The sequence below is a fragment of the Pteropus vampyrus genome, unplaced genomic scaffold, assembly GCF_000151845.1.
Source record: "Pteropus vampyrus isolate Shadow unplaced genomic scaffold, Pvam_2.0 Scaffold6, whole genome shotgun sequence".
Taxonomy (NCBI): Eukaryota; Metazoa; Chordata; class Mammalia; order Chiroptera; family Pteropodidae; genus Pteropus; species Pteropus vampyrus.
In genome coordinates this window covers 6,042,999-6,063,608 of record NW_011888787.1, presented here as the reverse complement: position 1 = coordinate 6,063,608, position 20,610 = coordinate 6,042,999, and the positions used below count along the sequence as shown (strand labels likewise).

The 20,610-nt window shown below is 36.2% G+C and overlaps 1 protein-coding gene across 2 annotated transcripts in view; it reads right to left on the bottom strand.

The window, feature by feature from the left end:
* SLC16A1 (solute carrier family 16 member 1) overlaps positions 1-20,610 on the bottom strand; it is a 39,165-nt gene that overhangs the window by 17,412 nt on the left and 1,143 nt on the right. For both annotated transcript variants that reach the window (XM_023535676.1, XM_023535674.1), the window contains exon 2: positions 82-342. In XM_023535676.1, the coding sequence (XP_023391444.1) occupies positions 82-298 (217 nt within the window). In that variant the 5' untranslated portion in view covers positions 299-342. The remainder of the gene's footprint in view (positions 1-81; positions 343-20,610) is intronic.

Genomic DNA, 20,610 nt, shown 5'->3' with positions numbered 1-20,610 from the left:
AAAAAAAAAAAATTAACCTAACACAGAGCCTTTGGCTGCTTAATAATGAACATTAAAACATCAGGCCTTAGTGGTACTTACCTCCACCATACATGACAGCCAGCATAATGGAGGATATCCATGACACTTCGCTGGTGGTGGCATGGAATATACCTTCAATTTCTTTGAAGAACACAGTAATAGACTTGGGAAATGCATAAGAGAAGCCGATGGAAATGAAAGCTCCAACTACCACTGCCCACCCCCAGCCTCCGTCTGGGGGTGTGTATCCAACTGGACCTCCAACTGCTGGTGGCATTTTAAGTGTAGATGAATTCCAAAGTGCAGTTCAAATCCAGATATCTGAAGGATATAAAATTAAAATAGTATATCAGCAAAAAGGCACCCCCACCCAGCACTCCCCACAACAAAGCACTTCCACCCTTCACACCTAGCTCTCAAGTAACTGAATTGTTTTCCCATGTTACTTGTCCTATAGATATTATCTTCTAAGGACATTATCACAAAAAAGTCTTAGTGCCATGGTATTGCCCATAGTTTTTAGCAGCTTAAAGGGAAATAGCTCCTCACCATTTTATTTAAGAAACCATAGCTAAAATAAATCTTTTTCAATAATTGTAGACTTTGTATTTTGAATAAGCCCACTTGTTTTAGCAGTTAATATAGTTCCTTAAATTACTGTAAATAACTAAATGCCTTGGCTTGCAAAATTCACATAACACATACCCTACGAAAGTTCCATAGTTTAGTATAGACTTTATACATTTTTCCCTTTTCCCAAAATGTACTCTAAGTCAATACTTAGTTTCTTTTTACTTCCTCTTATTTTTATGCTGACTTAAAAGTATTAGGAAGTGGGTACTTGACTCACTAGATATGTAGCAATTCGCAAAATACAAGGTCATTCTGAACACAAACATTTCATTTAATGGACTAGAAGATTATGTCAAAAAATGGTAGTTTCAAATCAAAGATTACCTCTTTTCATGCAGCCAGCTAGTTCTAATGAATAGCATATTTAGAAAATGGAACTTCCTGTTAAATTATGAATAAGGAAAAGATGGGAGTGAATGTTTGGTGGTAGATCTACCTGTTTTCTCATTAAAGTCTCCTTTCATTGATTTAAAGCCAGTTTCCACCCTATATTATAACTCATCCTGCAACAGTAAATTAGCGTGCTCTTTTCAAATAATCTCCACTCAGACTTACAGCAGTAAGTACAGCTCACTCTTGGCTACATAAAACATTTGTTAATCTAACACACAGATCCTTCCATCTGAACACTTCAGATATGACTGAGGACAGTGGATGTTATAGTAGGAAGAAAACAACCTGTGGGGAGTTTTCCTAAAACCAAGGATGAGGTTTTAATCATTTATGCCTGGCGCTGTGCTAGGGGTTCCAGCCAGTGCATGTTGGCAAGAAAAAGAAATACAAGGTATAAAGACTAGAAAGGAAGAAGTATGATTAAAGAAGCTGTGGTACATATATGCAATGGAATATTACTCAGCCATAAGAAGAGATGAAATACTGCCATTTGCGACAACGTAGATGGACCTCGAGATAATCATGCTAAGCAAAATAACCCAGACAGAAAAGGTTGAAAATCACACAGTATCACGTCTGTGGGATATAAAACTAAAAGCAACAAATGAACAGGACAAACAGAGACTCGTAGACATGGACAATGGACTAGTGGATACCAGAAGGGAGGGGGTAGAGGGAAAATGAAAAAATAAAATGTTAAAAAAAAATTATGTATATACAGTATGAAAAAAATAAACTGGCATTTAAAAAAATAAAAAAATAAAAATGAAGAAGTAAAGCTGTCTTTATTTACAGATGATATATCTATGTAGGCAATGCTAAGGAATATACAAAAAAGGTACAGAACTCAAAATGAACTCTCAGCATAGAAGATCAATAAACTGAAATCACCGGTCTCTCTATGAACCAACAATGAATAATCAGAATTTGAAATTTAAAAAAAATACCATTTACAGTAGTATCACAAAACTGAATAGGGGTAAATTTGACAAATGATATATAACATGTACACTGAAAACTACAAAATATTACCAAGAAAAAACTAAACAGATAACCCATTTTCATGGTTGAAAGATTCAATATTTAAATTAGGCAAAGATTTCTGAAGGTACATAATAGCATTTTCATAAAAAAAAGTTTAGAAATTAGACTTAAAGCTACAAAGTAGGAGAAAATATATATGAAACATGTATACAACAAAAGACATGTCCAGAACATAAAAATAACTTTTATGGCTCAAAAGCAAAAAGACAAACAACACAATCGAAAAATGGGCAAAATATCTGAACAGATACTTAACCAAAGATTCACGATGACAAAGCGCATAAAAAATGCTTAAAACTGTTAGTCATTTGTGAAATGCAAATGGAATCATCATGAGATACTAATACATAGATATGACTATGACTGATAATACTAACAGTTGGTGAGGACATAAAGCAATGGAACTCTCATATTGCTGGTGCTAAAGCAAAATGGTACAGCCAGGTCTGACAGTTCCTTATAAAGTTAAACATATGTTTAACATATGACCCAGCCATTACACTTCTACGTATTATCTGACACATGAAAACACATATTTTCAAAGACTTAAATGAGAACCCTCTAGTAGCTTTATTCATTATCAGCCCAAAGCTAAAAACAGCCTAAATATCCATCAAGTGAATGGATAAACAAATCGTGATATAACCATATAATGGAATACTACTCAGCAATAAAAGGAACAAACTATTGATGCATGGAAGAACACAGACGGACTGCAAAAGTGTTACGTTAAGTGAAAAAAGCTAGACATAAGATTATATTCTATAAGGTTAAATTCTATTACATTCTAGAAAAGGCAAAATTCTAGTAACAGAAAACATCAAGGGTGGAGAGAGATGGCTAACTGCAAAGGAGTATTAGAGAACTTTTCTGGGTGATGTAAATGCTCTACATGACTTTGGCAGTTGTTACTCATCAAATCGTGCGTTCGAAATCAGCAAATTTTATCGTATATGAGTGTTACCTCACTAAAGCTGATCAAAAACAAAAGTAGTTCAAAGACAGTGACAAGGGGGATAAAATCTGTTTGGTTGCACAGGGAGACAATACAGAAGGAAAAGGAGATGGCAGGCAAATTCCTGTCTTGGCTCTCTGGGCGGTTGAAAGAAAGGAGAACAAAGAGGATAGAGAGAGGACAGAAGAAGGCCTGAGAATTCAGAGCGAAGGACTGTGAGCTTATGGCTGGGAGGGCAATGTCTGTGAGAAACCTCTGTTGTGCTTTCAGAGATATACTTTGTTTGATTTTGCTAGCAGGGATTTCCCACAGACAATGCCCTACTACCTACGATCTGAAATTTCAAAACGCATCAAGAATCAATTAGCCATAAGTGAAGTAAGGCCGATCCAACAGAGCCGGTTTAGACACTCAAGAAGTACAGATATTAGATATGGATATTTAAAATGTTTAAAAGCATGCAATAAGGCGTTAAAAACACTAAAAAAAATTCATTAAAAAACCCAAACACAAAATATTATGAAAAGACTAGTTGATCTGAAACAGAACTTCTATAAATGAAAAGGATACCCAATGAAATTAAAAATTGGTTAACCAGCAGACTGAACATAGCTGCAGAGAGGCAGTGAAGCTGGAGGACAGGTCTGAAGACAATACTCGGAATTCAGGGGACAGCTTTATTCCGAAGCTCTAAGAAAGGTATAGAAGCATGGAGTTTAGGAGGAGATCTAATGAGACTCTGGGAAAAAGAATAGAGAGAATGAGAAAGAGGTCATTTTCAAGGGTTAATGGCCAAGGATATTCCAGAGTTGATGGATAATATGAACCTACAGTATAAGGAAACCCAACTAGAGAAAAATCTTTAAAAAACAACTATTCAGAAAATACTAACAATCACAATCACACTGAACAAATAATTCTCATCAATTTTGAAAACTTTAGCCACTACATTTTCAACTATTGCTTTTTCCCATTCCCTCTTTTCACTCTTCTGAGACTCCAATTGGATGTGGGTAGGACCTTCCCATGGTATCTGCTCTCTTACTCTCTTCTGTATTTTCCATCCTTTTGTCTCTCTGTACTAACAATTTGAGGCCTAAAATAATCTCGAGAGATGATTTTCATTTACTTAGGGCCATGTAAACTCAGACTCTCTTTAAGAGTTGTTTTGCCCACACAGATTACTTGAAATTAGGTCGCTGTTCACTTGAGGACAGGTTTGCCGCCAATTCACTCCCAGTCCTATGGCACAGCCCTTTAGGGTCCCAACCCAGAAGAATAGGACAATATCAGAGCTCTCACTCTTCATGGGCCCTAGACTCCCAACATTTGTTCCCTTGGACCCACAAAGCTTTCCAAAGTACTACTGAGGCCACTGGAAAGCTGCTCTTCTTTCAACAATCAGAAAGCTTCTGACTCCAAAATCGTATCACTATTGCCACAATTAGGAAGCCAGCAAGATAAGAAGCTGTCAAAACCAGATAATGATCAAAATCAGGAAGTCACCACAATCAAAGGCTGTTAACGGCTGCTGTTAGCTCCAGAACCAGCTCCAGAACCCGTTTGCCTCCTATGACAGTACAGTCAAAATGGATCCCATCTGGTCTTGCTTCTCAACTTCTCAAAGCCAGTGACTAGACACTGAGACATCAGTTCCAATTCTGCCTTATAAATGTCGCACGAATGCATACAGCTAGTGGAACTTAAATCAAATCCAGAAATATAGTTGCAAGGGAACCTGGGAAATGTAGTTTTTAGCTTTAAAGCCTCTGTAATATAGCAAAGTACCCTAGAAAAGAGGATGTAATGGATGTCGAACATCATCAAAATTCACCATAGACACATGCAGTATGATACCATTTATATAAAACTTTAAATCTTGTAAAACATTAATATATCATTTATGGAGATATACATAGGTACACAGTCACGATTGCTTTAACAACAGGTAGATAGATGTCTTGAGAAGTGCATCATTGGTCAGTTTCACTGTTGTGCAATCATAGAGTGCACGTGCAGTAACCTAGATGGTCTAGCCTACTACACACCGAGGCGACGGTACAGCCTGTTGCTCCAAGGATACAAATCTGCACAGCACACTACTATACGGAATACGGTAGGCACCTGTAACGCAATGGTAAGTATCTGTGTACCTAAACGCATCTAAACATAGAAAAGGGACAGTAAAAATATGGTGTGAAATCTAAAAAGTGGTATACCTGTACTAGGGCACTTATCACGAAAGGAGCTTGCAGGCTGGAAGTTGCTGTGGGTAAGTCAGAGAGTAAGTGACTGTGAGGCCTAGACATGCTGCACACTGCTCAGACTTTATAAACACTGCATTTCGGCTACACCAAATGTATGAAAATATTTTCTTCAATAATAAATTAACCTTAGTTACTATAACTTTTTACTTTATAAACTTTAAAATTTTTCAACTTTGACTCTTGTAATAACACTTAGTTTAAAACACAAACACATTGTACAACTGCACAAACATTTTTTCTTTATATCTTTAGAAGTTTTTTTCTATGTTTAAAATTTTTATTTATTTATTTTTTTACTTTTAAAACTTTTTTTGGAAAAAACTGAGATACAAATACACATTAGCCTAGGTCTACACAGGGTCAGAATCATCAATATTACTGTCATCCACCTACATATCTTGCTTCCACTGGAAGGTCCCACTGCATGGAGCTGTCACCTTCTTTTGGACTATCTCCTGAAAGACTTGCCTGAGGCTCTTCTTGAGGAGGTGTCACTCTTTTCAGAAATCTGTCCATGGTGGTTTGTTTGATTTTTTCTTCTCCTTCTCTCTTCTCCCTTCCTTTTTGTAATCCTAGATTTGCTTGGAAGAGGATACTATACCATGCACATTCCTCTCTTAATGAAAACCTTTTGGTGTTGGGATCCATGTTTTCATACTTTTTATTTTTTAAAGAGCCTGTCTGCAAAAGCTTCTGCTAAACTCTTCACTGTGAATTTTCTTGGAGGTTCTTTCTTCTCTTCTTTCCTTTTCTCTTGCCTCTTCTTCACCTATAAATTCTTGATCCAGTTTCAAGAACTCCTCAGTCCGTTCTCAAGAACCACTTCTAGGACCTCCTCAATGTCATCTTCATCCACACCAGGGTTAAAGTTGTTTGCCATCTCAACCACAGCCTTGCTGAATTTTGTAACCTCCTCATCCTTGGCAAATCCTTTAAGTCACAGAAGAATCTCTTGAGTGTCTTCCTCCATATGCCATTCATATACTCCTTGGTGACATCACCCCAAACCCAAGCAAGGGTCTTGATGCAGTCAGACATAATCCTTCCAGAATGCATCAATGTCTTCCATAGTTGCAGCAATAGCCTGGGCAAAGGTCCTTCTCAGGGAGCAGGCCTGAAAAGCTGCTGTGCCTCCTTGATCCATTGAGTGGATCAAAGAGGTGGTGTTTGAAGAAATACAACTTTGACATTGAGACGAAGATTACCAATAAAAGGAGGAAACCTGAGAAATTATCAAAAATAAGCAAAATCTTGAAAGGTATATTAGTCTCCCAACAGGACTTCACCATTTCTCTGGCATAGCAATCCAAGAGGGCATCTTGGAAGAGGAGAGAAGCTGGATCACCCATAACTTATTGCTCCTGGCAGTGTGTGCTTAGTGATATGCTTGAAGGCCCTGGGGTTCTCACTGTACCAGATCACAAAGGGTTTCAGTATGTAGCTTGCAACAGTGTACACAATCGAGACTGTTATTGCATCCTTAAAAGCCTTGAAACCTGCCATTGACTTGGCTTCCTTATGGGAGAAAGTCCTTTAAGGCAGGGATCCCCAACCCCTGGGCTGCGAACCCATTAGGTACTGGTCCACAACCTGTTAGGACCTGGGCTGCACAGCAGGAGGTGAACGGCAGGCAAGTGAGTGAAGCTTCATCTGTATTTGCAGCTGCTCCCCAGTGCTAGCTAGCATCACCACCTCAGCTCAAGAGACATTAGATTCTCATAGGAGCACCGGTCCCTGCTGCCGAAAATGTTGGGGACCTCTGCTTTAAGGCATCCGTTTCCAGAATGGGGGGTGGGGGGGTTTAGTCATATTGAGTATTTGCTCTAGCAAATAATTTTCCTCCACGATCAGCTTATCTAGAGTTACCAAAAATTCCTCAGCTGCCTTCTCATCAGGACTCGAAGACTCACCACTCACTTTCATGTTATGTAATGGATAATGATTCTGGAACTGTTTAAACTACCCAGAGCTAGCAGTAATTCAACACTGTAGCAAGGTCCAGCCTTTTCTTCCAAAATCACAAATGTTTTACTAGGCCATGATCATCATGGTGCTGAGAGGGATACACTTATCTGGTCTTCAGTTCAGGTTGTTAGAAGTTTCTCTATGTCTGATATAGGCCCTTCTCAAATTTGTTTTAGTCTTGTTGACTTTGACGAAGCAGATCATTCAACAGCTTCCATCACTTTGTTCTTGTTCTTCAAGATTGCAGCTGTGGAGGATTGGGCCATGCCTGATTGCTGAGCATTAAACATCGCCGATGTTCTACCTTCACAGTCCTTAATTACTTCTAATTTCACATCCAAGCCAATGACTATGCAGGTCCACTTATAAGCTGCTATTTTTCAAGTGATTCACACAGTTCAAATCCAAGTTGTTTAAGGGTCGGCTCTGCAGTTGGGAATCTGCGTATACTGAGAGCTGACAGCAGATACGCACGGGTTTTCTACTGCATGGGAGGTCGGCACCCTTAATACCAGCAGTATTCAAGGTCAACTGTACAGAAACTAACATTCATTTATGATCATTATCAAGTATTATGTACATAACTGTACATGCGGTACTTTCATATGACTTACAGCGCTGTACGTTTTTCCACCAGCATCACCACAAATATGTTAGTGCATTGTGACAAATATGTGAGTAGTGCATTGTGACAAATATGTGAGTAGTGCATTGTGACATGATGGCTAAGCGATAGGAAATTTTCAGCTCCATTAAATATTAGGGATCCACCATCATATATGCAGTCTGTTGTTGACCAAATGTCATTTATGCAGCACGTGACTGTATACAAACATAACATGGCCTCTGAAAAGCTGAAGTCCCTAGGGGAAAAGACATACCCTCCATTTCCACTGTAGAAGAGGTTTAGTCAGTATGAGGAGACATTTCCGAGTTCTTCCCAACCTCACCGGAATTGTAGATCCATCCTAATCTACTGAAACATAATTCTTCCATGTCAAAGATCACTGTTTGCATAGCCAGAATTGCTGGCTTGTCCTGATTTTAGGCACTTGGCCCATCTAAAGATCCTTAGCTTGTACTCTGTGAAAATGGTGGCACAACCTAAAATAATTTTTTTCCTTGTAACTGCATCTTTAATAAGTTTTACTCCTAGTATGCACATCATTATATGACACATAATTACCCAGAGTTCATAGTTTACCTACAGGTTCGCTCTTGGTGTTGTACATTTTATGAGTTTGGACAAATTTATAATGACATGTAGCCCCCATTATAGTATCATAATGAGTAGTTTCATGCCCTTAAAAATTCTTTGTGCTCCCAATAGTCTTCTCTCCTTCCTCTTTAACTCCTTCCTGGCAACCACTGGTCTTTTTACTGTCTCCACAGATTTGCCTTTTCCAAAGTGTCATATAGTTGGAATCATAGTGTGTAGCCTTTTCAGACTGACTTCTTTCATTTAGCAATATGCATTTAAGTTTTTTCCATGTCTTTTCATGGCTTGACAGCCATTTCTTTTTGGCACTATATACTAATATTTCATTGTCTGGATGTACCAGTTTATCTGTTTCACCTACTGGAGGACATCTTGGTAGCTTCCAAGTTTGGGCCATTATAAGTAAAGCTGCTGTTAACGTCCATGTGCAGGTTTTTGTGTAGACAGAAAAAATACGTACCCTCTTATATATGAATATGACATTTAAAATTTGTTATTAACCTTAACAGTTACAAAGAATATAATTTCTGACATATTATATATTGTAGTCTATGTACTTTAAATATATTTATCAGAACTTTGGCACCAAAAATTTAGTCCAGGTTATGGAAAATACCATATAATCTAATTGGCCAGTCCATTTTTAAACCAATTGAGCAAAATAGATTTCTGCCGGTCATACCGAATTTTAACTGAAATAAATGTATTAATACACATCCCTGTGATAACTATCTCACTTTCTAAATATAATTCTAACCTAGAAAATAAAGACGTTTGTTGTCCACATAGAATAAAGTCTTACCTCATCCAATATTTCTGACCTAACTCCTCTGTGGATTTCTGTCATGGGACTTTTTCTCTCTGGGACTATGCATTCTGAAACTTTCCCTTATTTGGAGTCCCCAGAGACTTTTATAGCCTTGGGGCAGTGAACCATAGTAAGAATTGGGATAAATAAGAAATGTACCTTTATTTTGTAGTAGGGGTAAGGGCTTTTGGGTAAAGCAAATTGGAAAAGGAGAAGCAGAAGACCTTAGGCATCTATTCTCAGGAGAGATGATATTTGGTTAAGGGTGCATCTGAATCTGAGAATCTGGAGAATTTGCTTAAAAATATTAATCAATATAAAGAATAAAGACCTCTGTCCCTGGGCATTTCATTTATCTATGATTCGGGTGGAATAAAAATATAAGTTGAAGCTTCTTAAAATTTCTACTGGAATGAATATAATAAAAAGCTAGCGATATAACAGCTCAGTTCTGCTGAAGGAAACAGTCTAGAGTCTAAAATTATATTAAATAGAAATGCTCCAGGCATTAATTTTTCGAGTTTTTCCTTCACCTAAGTATGAATAAAGAGAAAAGCACTTGAAATTTTTCAATCAAAGAACCACTAAAAAGATTAATTCGCCTCAGAATGTTTACACAGAGAGAGAGAGAAACCCACACACAGACCAGAGAGCTATTTAACACATCAAGCTCTGACTCGATCAGCTAATACGTGCTGGACGTGATTAAACTTTGAGCTTAGCTGCCAGCTATGATTTGTTCCAGTTAAAGCAGTTACTAAGACTTGCCTCATCAAGGTAATAAAACCTTATTCTATAGTGTCAAAATTAGATTTATAACTTCAAGAAGCTTTAAAAAGATTCAGAAAGAAATGTATAAAAATAAGAGTAACCAAGTTTTGGAAAAAAGAACACTTCAAAAAACCATACATAGATTCAATACAATGCTGTCGCCATTCGACAAATGGCTGTTCTTATTAATTTAAAAATTCTGATGGTACATAATAGGAAAAAGTGTGTATTATCACTATCTAAACATATTATTTTCTTTTAAACTGACCAAATTTCAGCTATAAACAAAAGAGTTCATTCAAGAAGTAAATTATGAGAGTAGGTCCCTTTGTACAGTATTCAAAGCTCCTGTTGAGAAGAGGGCTTATTCAAGTCCAGAGGCTAAAAGAGATTAAACTTTAAGATTTTAATCCTTACAATGTGTACAGTAGCCTTTCCTTTTAGCTCAGCTATTGTTTTGATTCTCTAGTAGCTGCCTGAAGTGATGGGAGATTAAAAAAAAAAAGATAGGGTGATGAGAAAGTTTATTGATTTGCCTTGTAAAAGACAACGGGAAACAACAACCCTAATTTTTCTTGGCAATGTTGGTGGTGACAAAAACCACCTTCTAGATTTTCTGAATTCTTTTTCTCTTAACTCTCAGGAATTGTGCAAGTAAACTAATCCGGAAAGCCAAAGTTGTGCTCCATACATCCCATGCTCTGCCCCACTCCAGAAAAGAAGAGTTACAAAGGCCCTTGGAAATAGTCTTCATTATGTTCTCTACATTTTCTCCAACAATATTTAAAACAAAGCCGCTGTCATTTCCTAAAACGACAATTTGTGAACTTAAGAGGCAGAAATTTCACATCGATAATCTTAAAAGAATTTGTTACTAAGTGTAGACCAGTTTTTAGGTTTGAAATTCCCATAGAAACATTAAAATCCAGAAAGGCTGATTTACTGAAGCTACTGTGGCTAAAGTAGCAAGTCTACTGCTTTACAACTGGCCCTCCTCCAGCTTCCTGGCTTACAGAACCACCTGCCCCAACGGCAGGTTCCTAGATCCAAGGTCTAGGGAACCTCACCTTCTTTTGCAGTCTTTTCCATTTTGAAAAGGAGTGAAGAAGAAAAAAAAGCAATAAAAATAAAAATTAAAAAAAAAAAAACAACAGAAAAACCAGAACCAGTGAAAGGGAAAATATAACTTCTGTAGCTGGCTAGCCAAACACTTAGGAGTTATGAAATGCATGATTTTGATCAAACAGCATATAAACCTAAGAAAATGTAAACCTGGCTCTGCAAACTTCCAACTGTTTGTATCTCCCTTATCACTCAAGACAAACCCAACCCACTTTGTAAAAATTCAAATATACTGTACTCTCCTTAAAGAGAAATTAACAGTTTGCTAATTAGGATGTTTAAAGGATTTTGAGTCTATCTTTCAGAATATATGAAAACTGATCCTAGATCTTGTTTTAATTTAGCTCATAGTTTTAATCCCTAAAAATGCCAATATTTTAGTTATCAATAATTTCCAGATTTATCATTGACATGGTCAGACGATCCTACCAATAAATATAAAGTATATTTCTTTTCTGAGACAACAGATCTCAAAGTTTTTGGTTCAAAGCAACCTTAAGCAGATATCTAGTTTGAAAAAGAAGTATTGTAATAGCCTTTTCAGATAATTATGGATATTCTTCTTCGGTACTATACCAAAACTTGGTAAGTGATCATTTCTTAATGATTAGTTACAATGTGGAACCTAAGGATTCCAACCCTGTCTTTAGCTCCTTGAGGAGCCATAAACCACAGTTTGAGAATGGTTGTTTTAAACCATTACCTCTCTTTGATCACAAAAGGGACGAATTGTAGAACTAGGATGTATTATTTACAGAAAAGGCTGATGCGTATGTACATGGGAAAGGATGGTAGGAGAGGATGTAGAATGGACTACTATTCCTCATAGTAAGTCTTAAATCTATATAAACTATATATATTTTATAGTTGGATAAAAATTGTAAATATTTATATAATCTGTTAAAATAATTTTGATCAAAGATGTCAAATTTTGCTATTTTTAGTCAGTTAAAAAGAAAAGAATGTGCAATGATTCTACTATAGAACAAAATAACTAATTTCCTTTCCATTAAGGGTTCCGTGTAGGCTTCCTCACATTTTCTTGTAGTCCCAAATGCCATATACGTTGTTGGAGAGTATTTCCTACCTAAACTGGAAATTTGTTCAAAGTTTTTCCCAGCAAGAAAGCTCACAATACATACTTGTCAGGAGCCCAACGCACCGCAAAACAGAAACCTGACATTTGTAACTGTCCTCATTTCTGCTGTGATCTAGAAAAAGGCTGCTCTGTTTCAGGTAAATGTAACATGTACCAAAGGATATGTGATGACATGGAGGGTGTGTGTTAGATCTCAGGGCCTCTTCACCTAGAATAAGACGGAAGTGGGTGTTGGAGGTTGAGCAGGGAGGGTTTCTTCAACACAAATGATGACTACCCCTTAATTCCCAGCCTTTCTACCACCTCTCTGTTCACTGCAGTCTTCTGTATAGATTAAGTATGACACTATTCCACCTTGTGAATGACAGCTTTCTATGAAGGGTCTTCACTAAATATTAGGCAGCTACTTTTGCTTAGGTGAGCAAAGCCTCAAAGGTGAAATTTTTTTTTAGAAGGCAGAAATGCAAATTTGCCAGTAACATGAAACATGTGGACATAAAGGCCCAGCACTAAGAAAGATTTCCAGAGAATGAAATTTAGTACCACCTCCAAATGCCATATATCATAAATACTTCTGGCTTGTTTAGTGAAATGGGTTTAAGTTTTCCTACAGGGCTTCCTGGCAATCAGTATATCACCTTTCATATCAATATATCAATATAGCAGCAGTTAGGGCTACTTCTGCTGTTCTATGAACAAAGGGAGGCAAATTTCAATGAATGATAAACATGGGAAATTTTGGCTATTTGCAATTTCTGCTAAATTCCATAAGAAAATACAGAATACCCAAGACTTAATAGTAAGTAATAATCACTTTTTGTTCATATTTCTGGTTGACTAGACCTGTGTTGATACACAATTCCAGTGAATTTATCTTGACCTTGTTTAATATTCTACAATAGCCCTATGTCATTGCTGTAGTAACCCCAGTTCTATAAATGTCAATCCTAATTTTCTCATAGTTGTTTTAGAAATGAGGATAAAGTTTTATATGTAGTACAGAAGTGATGAAGTTGATTATATTTGCAAATGGTCAAACTGATATGCAAACTTAAAGGTAGTGAATATATGTACACATATATATGTGCTTATATATGCATGTGAATATATATTTACTTAATCCTCTTTTGTCAATCTCAGCCAATGTCATGTTCAATCATATGACTGTAACAGTTCCTCTTAATTCTCCTTGTAAGAAAATAATATTTAGCACCTATTCATCCAAATAAGCATGATTTTATACCAGGGGGTAAGAAGAGTAAGCATCGTCCCAGTAATATGCAGAAACTTTCAATTCAATTTCTGGTTTCCCTTGGTGAGGGTTAATTTTAATATTTCATTTATTTCATTTATTTTAAAATAAAGAGAAACTTCTTACTTTTTAAGTCTGATTTGCAAAGTATAAGCATAATCAAATTCCAATAAAAATATTTCTCCTTTTAATAATTCAACTCGAAGTTCTAGATTTTATGACAAATTATACAATACATACTAAAATGTTTATTACAAAAGAAGTTTCAAGAAACTAGCAACTTCAGCTAACATTCAGCAAAACATGAGAACAGTACAATGATGAGACCTAAGTTAGTATATTTTATTACTAGGGTTATGGCTCCAATTCTGAGAGTAAGTAGTCTTCTTTCAAAGGGACATAGCATGAAAAACATAAATCTCCAGTTGAACTTTGCTCCTAGTGAATTATGACTTCAAAAAGAAAAAAATGAAGCCCATTAGCTATTAAATACACCACCCAAGGTGAAAAGTAATAGCAGATTATCTATTCTTGTCTAGAAGTTGGAGGCTATGTCCTTCATTGGCAGGTTTTGCTTGGCAGAATTCCTGTATATGTTCTGCTTTCTTCAGAAATCCAAAAATATATTCAACAAATCAAGGTCTAAGTAAGCCATTTCAATTTATCAACCCATGACCTATCTTGTTCCAGAATCTTAAGAAGAAACGTAGTGGCTGGATTAAAATTATAAATAGATATGTCATCAAGATTGTGTTATTTATATTTCTTTAAATATAAATGAGTATTTGAATATAACAGGTGATATTTCTGCTAGAATCCACTTCAGTATTCTGAAGCCTCATGGGGAGAGTAAATAGATTACAATTAATTAAAACATGAAACAACAAAAAAGCTTTTTATTTTTTTTACAAAAAGCCGAGTTGAACTATTCACTCATAGAAATAATTAACACTATACTTAGTTTCACATAAAAACAATCTTAAGTTTTGAAGACTAGAGACAACATAGTATTATATATTTCATAAATGTGCAATGATAACAAGCACTCTTTACAAAGAAACATTGACTCTCATAATAGAGGATGACAGGTTCCTAGGGCATCAAATACTTTGTTGTGTTAGTATGAGAAGACACCCAACTTAGTACATATGAAAGCCATCTGAGTAGGCCTTTAGGAGGAAATGCTAGGTAGCCTGAGACCTGAAGGATAAACAGGCGCTAGCTAGGCCACAGAGTGGTGATGGAAAGGGCATTCCAAACATGAGTACTGAAGCTACAGTTAGTACAGGGTGCACTGGAAAAACTGAAAGAACTCACCAAAGCTAAAGCTAAAGAGGGGGCAGAGAGAATGGGGAGAGGCAGTTGGACAGGTACACAATATCAGATAGCAGAAGGCTTTAGAAGTAATTTTAAAGAATCAGGGAAGGGAGTAGGTAAAAAAAACTTAAGGAGGCCCTGTGGTCTTGTAGCTAACTGGAAGCAGTCTGCAGGTGGTAAGTGGTGCTGATGATGGAAAGATCAGATTTTGCGTTTTAGGAACATCATTCTAGATACAATGTGGAGAACAGGTGGGAGGGAGGCTGTGGGGGCATTGTGAGACCATAGTGACAGACAAGATGGAAGCGGGAGGATGAAAGGGAGAGAGAACAAACAGGATTCAGTGGTGGACCAGATGTGGGAGACTGGGGAAGCCAGGAGTTAAAGATATCTCCCAGGTTACTAGCTTGAGCAAATAGTTTTTGAGTTTATTAGGTGGAATTTGTCTCCATTTAGCCAATGGGGACATTAAGGGGTTGTGTGACTAGCCCAGGGCTGCTCAGTTTGTAAGGCTTGTAAACAAAACTCAAATCCATTCCTGTTCTCTCTGTTTGTGTTGGTATTACTGATAATGATGCTTTTTCTTATTTTTTCTCTTCTAAACAATTCATAATGGAAACTTTCAAACACAACTGAGAGCCACTACTGTTTAATCTATATCTCTACCTACTCCCCTCTCCCCCCAACCCTACTTCCAGCCTCTACTAGATTATTGTGGAGCAAATCCTAGATATATAATGATTTCATCTGTAAATATTTCAGTATATCTCTTAAAAGACTCTAAAAAACTGTAACCACAATGTCATTATCCCACCTTTAAAACTTAACATCACTAAATAACCAGGCAGTAGTCAAATTTTCCTGAATTGTTTTTAAATAATTGGTTTATTTGATTTGGAATCCAAACAAGGTCACGCATTGCATTGGGTTGGTATGTCTTTTAATCTCAAGGTTCCTCCTTTCTCTCTTATTTTCCTTATAATTTATTTGTTGAAAGAACCAGGTTATTTTTTCTGTAGTTTCCTTCATTCTGGATTTTGTTGAATGTGTCCATCAGGTATAGTTTTAACATGTCCTAGTTTAATGTCCCTCTATCCCCTGTATTTCCTGTAAATTGGCAGCTAGATTGAAGACTTTGAGCAAGCTTAGATTAGTTCAGGCTTGATTTGAGTAGGGACGGTGTGGGGGAGAGGGCAAATACAATTCATAGGTGGTGGTGCGTATCATTATCAGGAGGCATATGTTTGGTTGTCCCTCATACTGCTATATTAATGCCCTAGCTCCATTATTTCAGTAGTGATTTGCAAATGTCAATAATTTAACGATGCTTTTAATTCTAACATTCCTTTTTCATTTATTAACTAGAATACCTCTATAAAGTAGTAGTTTGAATAGGAAGGGCAAGTCAAAGTTTGTGTTTTAATACAACTGATTGACACTATCTTTTTGGAGAAATGTACTTAAATGTTTCAAGGTACATCCTCTTTAAAAGTCAGTATTTTGTTAAAATGTTTTTAGCACTAGATGTTAACACTTCAAGTAACTTTTAGAATTTAGAATATTCAGAATTTCTATTCTTAAATTAATAGAATTTCTTTTGATCTTTTGTTTTTTTAAGAGTTTATCTGTTCCCTATTTGGTAGAATGAATCACTACCAAATCTAAATCTCTAGCTGTAACCAGATTACAGATTTTAAGTTCCTTGAAGACAGTGACTGACTATTCATAAATGATCTGCTTTTCCAATTACCTTTTGAGCATTTCAAACTTAACACATTGCCTTTAAAGCTCCTTGTCTCTGCCTGTTCTCAACTCCCCTTAATCCCCCCAAACCTAGTCTTTTCTTCTGACTACCAGTCTTCCAGGCAGCCAGGCTTAAAACCTCAGTCATCTTAATACTTCTCTTAGTACTCATGCCCAACCAAATGCAAGTATTTGCCCTCATGTTGTGGAGGAAAAAAGGGGTTCTATGGAAAGTAAGCTCATAGAGTGATCTGATCACAAATTCCTAACTAGGCAGGTCATGGTGGGTAATCACGCCCAAGGCATATAACATTTTTAGTAAAAGGTTTTATTTTTGCCTTAAGCAAGCCCTGTCCATTGTTTCTGTGCTCGAATAAACACTCATAATGATCTTACAGAAATGGTGATATCTCTTCTGGGATCACAGTACACATAATGACAGCAGGGGTTCACATCCACAAAAGTCTGGCTGGAAGGGCTAAGCCATTGAAGAGTGCCACTGACCACTTAGGCAGAAGCAGGAAGATCCAGCTCTCTCTGTTGGTTGCCCACACTACCCTATCGCTAATTACGACTTATAATTTTGTTGAATCTGATTACAGTGACCTAGGCTTCGTATAAAGGAGAAATTCCTCAAAATGTACAGGCATTATAAGCTACATATTTGATCACTGATTGAAAAATATTTCTACTCTGTGATTTTGCTCTTCCTATGTAAATCTTCTTAAGATTATTGAATGAATGAAAGCCCAATGATACTGCGTTAAACTATTTTGGATAGTAACAAAGCTTTTGTAAGTTGCCTTTTTGAGTTTTGAGAACCAAAGTTAAGTTTTTACTTTATTAACTTTCTCTTCTCTTCCCCTAACAGGGGGTTTTAACCTGGGGTCTGCAGATTGATCCTCCATGGTAGATGGAGTTCAGGGAGTCTGTGTACTTGGCTAGGGGAAAAAAATTATCTTTTCATTAACCTCTAAGTAAAGCTTAGAATTTACTTTATCTCTGAATATAGGGAACAAATTGTAGTAGTATTAGCAGTACTTGTGATTTTTGTCATCAATAGTAGTCACATTTTCCATCTTGATAAAATGGTTGCAGCTATCTTGAAATTATCACTACTGCAAAATTACTGTGGTTATTAGACTTACTACTAGATCTTATCTAATTTATTTTTAGAAGCACATTATTATATCCATAAAGATGCTTTGACAATTATACTTTTATATTTTATTTTATGCATTTAAATACATTATTCTGACAAGGGCTCCATAGGTTTTACCAAACTACCAAAGGAATCTGTGGTTTTACCAAACTGCATAAGGACTCATGCTGCTAACTCTTGTACTTCTGTTCTGAAGTGCGAATGAAGCTAGCCAGAACCTATGATGCCATGTAGCACGCAAGTCATGTCACAGGTTATGTAAATTCTTTGGCCATTGATTTTTGTGTACAAAATCATCATAGATTCTGACATCACAAATGAGAGGGAACAAAATACTAAGGGAAATTAAATGATTTTCACAAATTCAGGCAGAACAATTTTCCTTTGTATTAAGGAAGTATATGTTTCTATAACTTAAAATTACTGTTTCCAAAGGCGTTCTATTTTAAGTGCCTTAAGTTAAGTAAAACAGTGGGAGTCTTCACTGACTTAGGAAATTTTCCTGCCCTCTTTTTTTTGGGTGCACCAGCGAATGTGCTTGAAATTGCTTCGAATCTTGTCTTCAACAGCTTGCTATATTAGATGCAGGCCTTTACTTTGCTCAACTAGGGGAACTCAAAAAGATTGATGAACCCCAGGTTTGAAATACCTGCTCTGTAGATTAGAAATACACATCCTTAACATCAGTCTGTTGTGGTTGTGTAATGATGCTGTGTATTTACTCTATCACCTAGAAAACTATTTGACAGAGTAGATGGAAGAAGAGCAGTTTAACAATTACTGTAATTTCCAAGAAAATAAAACACTCATTTGAAAATTGCATATTTCTAATAAAGGAACTTATAATTATCTTAATGACAACATAGTCTTAAGATTTATATTGTCAGCAATTAAAAAGGCTATTTAAGTTTAACTGTAGTATATTCTGAGGTAATAATGTCGACTTCCTTTTGATACATCTTTAGTGTCTGAATGTTTTTTTAATTATTAGGGTGACATTGATCAACAAAATCCAGTAAGTTTCAAGTGTGTGAATATATCCTAAAAAAATCTTTTCAACTAAACATTTGAGAACAGTGGATAATGCTTTAATACTAGACAAACGATACTCAATTTTAATATTTTGTGATTTGTTACTAATCAAATGAGAAAACAACTTAGTTCTTGGAGATAATGAGGATCAAAGGTAGTATAATAATGACGTTCAGACTCATTCAATGAATATTTATTAAACAATTACTATGTGTACAAAGTTACTAGAAAAGGATGGAAGAATTACCTATTTAAAAATACGGTTTGAAAACTTTTAGAATGTGAACAAAGCTTTGAATGAAATGTTATATATATCTCAAATCTCTCATAATGCCTGGTAGCCAATAACAAATTGCCAAATACATAAAAATCCACAACGTTCTGATCTGTTTTTCTCACATCCAAGGCCCACCTTCCTATTCCTCATCTGTGACAAAAACAGACTGACCATGTAGACATTTACAGGGACCTAAATCCTGCATAAGAATGCATATTATGAAGTGGGTTGAAACCACAGTGGGAAAGAAGGACATAAGTTATTACTCAAAATATTTATTTTCAGTATAAAAATTTAAACCCACATTTACAATTTTAGAGAAAGCTCAGGCATGCCAATTTGATTAAATGGGAGTTAAAAGACATATATAATCCTCACCCAACCATTAACAAGTTTTCAGAACTATGATGATTAATTACAACTTCTCCAACCTCAGTTTCCTAATCTGTAAAATAAGGGAACCTGACTGTTCATTAAGATGTTTTTCAGCTATTATATGCATTAATATTTAAAAGGCCCAAAGATATATAAACTATCGAAACATTAATCCGTTGGTTTCATCCTATGGTAGTAGGACTTTTTTTTCCCCTTTTTAATCTGTTTAGGTATGTGATAGCCTATTATATTAAGCTTACAACTAAACCTATTCAACTATAAAAATCTCACAAAGTGTTCCCCAGACCATTAACTTGCATATTTAACAAGGGTCACTGCAATCCAATGAAAGCATAGCATCTATCTAAACACTGAATTAATTACTGAAGTATGTTCAACTTCTGTTTAATACTCACCCACTACTCCTGTTTTAAGTGCTATATATCTTGATTTTTTTTTTTTATCATTTATATGGCAATTTGAAAGCAAAGTTGTACCCCAGGCTGTAAGATTTGGATTTATGGGTGCTACTTAATGCTTAACTAAAAAGCTGAAGATACATAGACTCTGCTTCACCTCACTGGGCCGCTAGCTGACATCAAAATTATTAATGGCTAATTCCTCACACTCTTTCCAAACTCTCACACAATTCAGAGTTTGCTCTATCACAACATTCCACTAGTTACTAATCCTACGTTTGTTTTATCAGGGTACTGACGTGTACATATTTTATTTCGAAACCAGAATATTTGAAAAAAATTCAAAACTAGTTATGATAAAGTAGCTTGTGAACATTTTACTGTTATCACTAGATGCCTAGTTTATAAGCAGACATTGGAAACTCGGCTAAAGTAGTAAGAGGTCTGTTTCTTGGTTAAGATTAATTACAAACTAATTACAAAATTGCCTGTTGCACCAATGACTTGACAAAAAAATGAAACGTTAAAACGCACGTGGAAAAAAAGGGATGTACTTGGAACGAAAAGCGTGCATCTGACCAAGTGTAACGCTATCCTTCAGATTCCTCTCAACAAGGCCGCCTTAAAGACCACGAGCACGAGGGCGCTGCGGCTGACATTCTGCAGCCACAGGTTGAATGACAAAGAGCCCCCGTCAGCACCAGTCCCGGGAGTCTGCCAGCTGCACAGTCCCCAC